Source organism: Trachymyrmex cornetzi, unplaced genomic scaffold (genome assembly GCF_001594075.2).
Source record: "Trachymyrmex cornetzi isolate Tcor2-1 unplaced genomic scaffold, Tcor1.1 scaffold324, whole genome shotgun sequence".
Classification (NCBI taxonomy): Eukaryota; Metazoa; Arthropoda; class Insecta; order Hymenoptera; family Formicidae; genus Trachymyrmex; species Trachymyrmex cornetzi.
This window is the reverse complement of record NW_017297941.1, coordinates 272,874-279,047: the sequence shown is the minus strand read 5'-3', so window position 1 is coordinate 279,047 and position 6,174 is coordinate 272,874. Positions and strand designations below refer to the sequence as shown.

Sequence of the window (6,174 nt, the reverse complement as noted above, 5' to 3'; positions counted from 1 at the left end):
CCTCTCACTCTAATCGTCTTTCTACCCCCACCATTGCCATCAGCGGTCCATTCTAGATGTCGATGATATATACTCATGGATATTAATAACCTAACCCTAACTCAACCATGTACCATGGTTTGGTACTCATGGTTATATAATAATTTTTTAAATTAATGGCTTCTTTATATTAAATGATGTATCGTCAATTAATAAATAAATTTTAAAGGAAAAACAAGAATTCTCTGCTTTAAAATAGATTTCGAAACCTATGTGTAACAATACAATTATGGAAGTCGTATACGTCTCTTGAAAGAGGGGGGGAGGTAGAGCTGCCTTTGTATTTGTACACATATTTGAATTACAACCTACAATAACATTGATAAGGAAACAACGCTGTGTTGAAGCACTGTAACGGTTCGTCTACTAATTTAGCAGAATGAACATGTTGCTCCACGATATAATAACCTAACCCTAACCAAACCACAGTACATAGTTGGATTAGATTAGATTATTAATACCTATGAGTATATAATAACCTAACTCTAACTCAACCATAATACATCAAGGATGAGTTCAAAAATTACTTATTATTCGTAAAAATGATTTCATTAATAACTTTTTAATGAATAACGAGCGACGGAAAAGGTCAATGATCTTGACTTCCTTGAGGGTCAAGGTCAAAGTCAAGGTCACTCGGAGGTCATTTGGAGCGGGCTGTATAAAGGTGAACATTTACTACTAGTTTGTATATAGAGCAAGCTTTTCTCTATATTAAACTTACAGTTTTTTACTAATTCTTTGTTTTACTTAGATAAAATTATTATTTTAATGTACTCATTTTTATAAGAATTTAGATTAAACAGATAATAGATTAAACATTGTTTTTAAATGTTAATGTTCCCTGGAAATAAATCGATGAAATCTTTATTAATAGACCCATTTCAGTATAATTCATAATGAAATGAGTCAATTGATAGAGATTTCAGCGATTTTTAGCGATTTCAACAATTTATTTCCACCAGAGTTACTATTATGTGTATTTCAATATTTATTGTCCGTACCAAAAATTTACAGTATATATAATATATATATATTATACATATTATATATATATATATATTGTAATGTGAATTATATATTTTCAACATTGGCAGTGCCTACTAGAACACAGTATAAGATATTAAGTACAAAATACTTTATATGAAATTAAGAATAAATTATAAAATAAGAAAAAAATAGAGAATTAAAGTAACGGTAAAAGTAACAGCTAAATTCGTTACCGTTATTGTAAAAATGTAACAACGTTTCCGTTACCGTTACAGACAGAAAAAAGTAACGATCGTTACTGAAAAAAGTAACTTCCCAACCCTGATGTTTTCCTTCTCCCCATTGCGTTATCCGATTTCGTTGAAATCAGTTGTTCGTCTTTCTCGCAAATTTGCTTCTTTCTGTTAAATTAAAAACCAATGTATGCTACCACGGTATGGAGTATCATCTGCCTGCGTTTTTTCTCTCTTTTTTACTAATGGACTTACAACACCTTTACTTATATAATTGATAACGTACACTATATATATATATATATATTGTATTTATATATATTGTTGGCTTGTATTGCTAAGTATTAATTCTCTCTTGCTCACGATTATTTTTTAAAGTTTTACTTTCTGACTACTTTGATTTCTGATATATTTGACTCGTAGTACTACAGAATATGAAGAATGAAAGATATGTTATAGATTTATAATTTTGTAATTTATATATTTTATGGTTTATAATGATTTTATATATATACCGCAACATTGAAAATGACTCGATAGTAGTCGAAACCATTGACATATAATATAGACCCAGCATCTATAGTATATGTTGGGTTTTGGCAGAACGGTGCGAGAGACAAAATATCGGGGCAACTTACCCTTCTCTGCGCGCGCATCTTGACAATCTTGACAAAATCAAAATGGCTAACTACGTTAAAATCGTCTGCATTCTTTGCTCATTGTTATAATTGTGTTACTTTGCGTCACACAGTATTCTGATGAACAAGGAGAAAATATCCCGTCACACGTAAATGAAGCATAGGTTATATATATTGTATGCATGTACGTAAGTAGAGGTTAAAATGTTTCACTTACGTGTGAAAGAATATTTTTTTCTGTTCGCCAAATTTCTTTTGATGCCCACATGCGTTGCACGTCTTCATATTCAATTTTTTTTTACACAATACTAACAGTTATTAATAATGGGTGCAAAGAATACAGACAATTCTAACGTAGGCAGCCATTTTGATTTTATCAAAATTGTCAAGATGCGCGCGCAGAGAAAGACAGGTTGCCCCGATATTTTGCCTCTCGCACCGTTCTGCCAAACCCAGCATATACTATAGAAAAGAATACGGTTGCTGAGTCTACCTTATATGTCTATGGTCGCGAAACGTACGTATGTTTCGTTCTTTGTAATATTATCTTATTTTCATAATTTAAATTAAAGTGGTTTGTTACATTATTGGCTCTTTGCCCTTCTTTTGTTTAGATATAAAATATAATTATATATGAAACATTTTTTTCTGGATTATCACAATATATCTATATATATTCGTGTGTGTGTTATTTACCACAATGCTACTTAAATAGCGGGGATGAAGAGGAGCCATTATACCTGGCCATAATATTACTTTCTCTTTTAAGGATTAGTAAGACATTAATTATTTAAAGACATTTATTTATAAGCCATTTATTTAGAAAAACATAAACTCAATATATTTATTAATTTATACAAAAATATTATTTTTTACGAATAAATTATTATATCACGTGCATTTTTTATATCTTTGAAACATAAGTAAATTGCTTATATGAACCTTCGCGAATGTTAATGTGTGTGTAGAATTAATATTATTCATTTTTTACCTGTAAAATATACGAGCTAAAATCAAACTTTATTTACTTTTATTCCCACATTTATGTCTCACATTTATAATAATTTGTTTAATTTGTTGTTTAACATTATGAAAAAAACAATATTAATATCTTTAATCCGGCTATTGTATTAAATAAATTAATAATTAAAAATTGAAAAACTTAATAAGGCTCAAACTAAGGTTCTAACGAGGATTCAAAGACATCAGTTTATTCCTGAAAGGAATATGTTTCTGTCATTTTTTATCAGCATGTATTACATCATCTCATATTCACAATCAGCCAAATCCATTTATCAAACTGAGCGTCGAGAAAACATTTTACTTCTAATTCTTCGGTTGGACATAGATCGCGTCATTAAATAATCTTTCAAGAAATACGTAATAGGAGAACTTCCGTTTCACACATATTGAGCATAATACCATTTTACCTTGTAGATCGTCAAATATTAAAAAAGAATAGATTAGCATGCGTATCATACGTGAAACGGAACGCGTAAGATTTTATATATGTATGTATATGTGACTGGATAGTATCTCAATCCAGATTTCGGATCAAGTTAAAAGTAAGAATATACATATATAGGAAGCAAGAACACTCGCATTAGAATTCGGTGACAATTTAAATATGCATTTGAACAGAATTTCCAAAAGTTTCGGCCAAAAGTTGGCATTGAGGCTCAGTTTGAAAATTGGCTTTTACTTTACAGTTGTTTATGTTATAAGTTCGCTGTGACATCTATACAAGTATAATATATTATAATACAGGTATATCCAGACACCGTTCTTTATCATTACTATAAGAAAAAAATATAAGAAGAAACTATAAGAAGAAAAGAACATTTATTTCAAAAAATACAATGACAAAAACGGTCATCTTTTTCGTTATCATTGCTATCACAAGTGGCCTATTAGAATTGTACCTACCAAACAACAATCTTTATGGCGACGATACGGAAGGATCAAGATTAATGAATATACTAAAGTTGATTAAAGGAGTCGTGGATTTCTTCATACAGAGCCGACATTATTTAGCAGAACAAGTACCGGACACAACACCGCAATCTGGAGATACGTTTGATTTTATAGTGATTGGCGCTGGTACAGCCGGTGCGACTATAGCTGCGAGATTGAGCAAGATTCCTCAGATTAAAGTGCTACTGATCGAAGATGGAACACATGAAAGCTTATACATGGATATCCCGTTAATTCCTAGTTTACTGCAAAAGACCAAGATAAATCGAAGCTATCGAACGAAGCAATCCAATAAGTACTGTCTAGGCATAGAAGGCAATAACTGCATTTGTCCAACAGCAAAAGTTATTGGCGGAGGTAGCGTACTAAATTTTATGATTGCTACTAGAGGAAACGCGAAGGATTACGATCGCTGGGCCGAGATGGGAAACGAGGGCTGGGCATACAAGGATGTTCTCAAGTATTTTAAAAAATTAGAAACAATGGATATCCCGAAACTGAAGTCGGATATTGCCTATCATGGTACCAATGGACCAGTACATATCACCCAATCAGAATTTCGCACGGGTGTGGCAAAAGCATTTATACAAGCTAGTAAGGAAATGGGATATCCAATAGTAGATTACAACGGAAAGGAAGAAATAGGATTCTCATATGTGCAGGCTACAATTATGAACGGCACCCGTATGAGCAGCAACAAAGCGTATCTAAATCCTGCTCGCGACCGCAACAATCTTCATGTAACTCTTGAAAGTATGGTGACAAAACTGTTAATCGATCCTAGTACAAAACGAGCAATCGGCGTAGAGTTTGTTAAGCATAATCAGACTACACGTGTGATTGCGAACAAAGAAGTGATCGTATGTGCAGGTGCTATTGGATCACCTCAATTATTGATGTTGTCCGGCATCGGACCAATGAAACATCTTATCGAATTAGGTATAGACGTCGTCCAAGATGCACCAGTCGGTGAGAACTTTATGGATCATATAGGCTTCTACGGATTAACGTGGATAATAAATACATCGACAAGTTTATTACCAAGCGAACAGTTAAACCCTTTTAATCCGTATATAACCAATTTTTTATTAAAGCGAACAGGACCGTTCACGCTCCCGGGTGGAGTAGAAGCCATCGGTTTCGTTAATACAAAACACCCGGAAAAACGTAATGGTTTACCAGATATCGAACTAATATTTGCCAGTGCTACATTTAAAGAAGATTATACTTTTCCAGACATGGTACATTTAAAAAAATCTATACGTCAGAAATGGAGTAAATATGCTGGTACATATGGTTGGAGCCTTGTACCAATATTGATGAAACCAAAAAGTCGTGGTCGAATAACGTTATTGGCTAATGACGTTAATGTTAAACCAGAAATTACGCTAAATTATTTCAACGATCCAAATGATATGAAGACAATAATCGCTGGTCTTAGAACTGCATTAAATTTTGGTCAAACAAAGGCAATGCAGGCATTAAATTCTCAATTGTTAAACATTACTTATACTGAATGCCATGAATATGAGTATGATTCCAATGCTTATTGGGAATGCGTGTCAAGAATCATGACTAGCACGTTTTTTCACTTTTCTGGAACTTGCAAAATGGGAGCAAAGGGAGATCCTACCGCTGTCGTTGATCCTAAATTAAAGGTATTCTCTGGAAAAACGAACCTATTTACTAGAAATATTAAAAGTAATGTGCCATATATATAAGTGTATATTTTTAATTTATTAGTTTATATACAATGTATAATGTATTGCAGGTGATCGGTATTCAAGGATTACGAGTGGCAGATGCGTCTATCATGCCCGAAATTATATCGGGGCACTTAAACATACCAGTTTATATGATTGCTGAAAAAGCTGCGGATATGATCAAAAAAGAATGGGGTTACTTGGAGAAATCATGATAGAAATCAATTTTCGTAATTACATTATTTTATTACATTTTTAATATTATTTTACGATTAGGAAAATAGTACAAACGTACATATAGTACATACGATATATCATTTGTGATATAGTTTTCGGAAAGACTTAAATAAAAGTCGCGTGGATTGTCGAAGACGTTCAAAAATTCTCGGAATATTTCGTATTTTTGAATTCTTTGAAGATTTTAATCCTTTGGATTTTTATTTATGGGGACATCTTAAGACCTTTGTGTATGATACTCCTGTTGCTACTGTGGAAAGATTTATAACTTGGAAAGAAATCGTTTCCGAATTCATGCTTATATGACATTTTTTCATCCTTACAATGAGTGGAATATCCTCTTAAAGTTTGGTCAACTAT

The 6,174-nt window shown here is 32.4% G+C and overlaps 1 protein-coding gene across 1 annotated transcript; it reads left to right on the top strand.

Annotated features, from left to right (window-relative positions):
• Positions 1–3,759: 3,759 nt before the first annotated feature.
• On the top strand, positions 3,760–5,792 carry LOC108762855 (glucose dehydrogenase [FAD, quinone]). Its single transcript, XM_018510062.1, has 2 exons — positions 3,760–5,532; positions 5,646–5,792. Exons 1-2 carry the CDS (start codon positions 3,760–3,762, stop codon positions 5,790–5,792), a joined length of 1,920 nt encoding a protein of 639 aa, XP_018365564.1.
• The last annotated feature ends 382 nt before the right edge of the window (positions 5,793–6,174 follow it).

Excerpts from the sequence above, each read along its gene's own strand:
- LOC108762855 (XM_018510062.1), top strand. The coding sequence starts at position 3,760 with ATGACAAAAACGGTCATCTTTTTCGTTATCATTGCTATCACAAGTGGC. Across the intron at positions 5,533-5,645 it reads TCGTTGATCCTAAATTAAAG|GTGATCGGTATTCAAGGATT; the intron begins GTATTCTCTGGA and ends AATGTATTGCAG.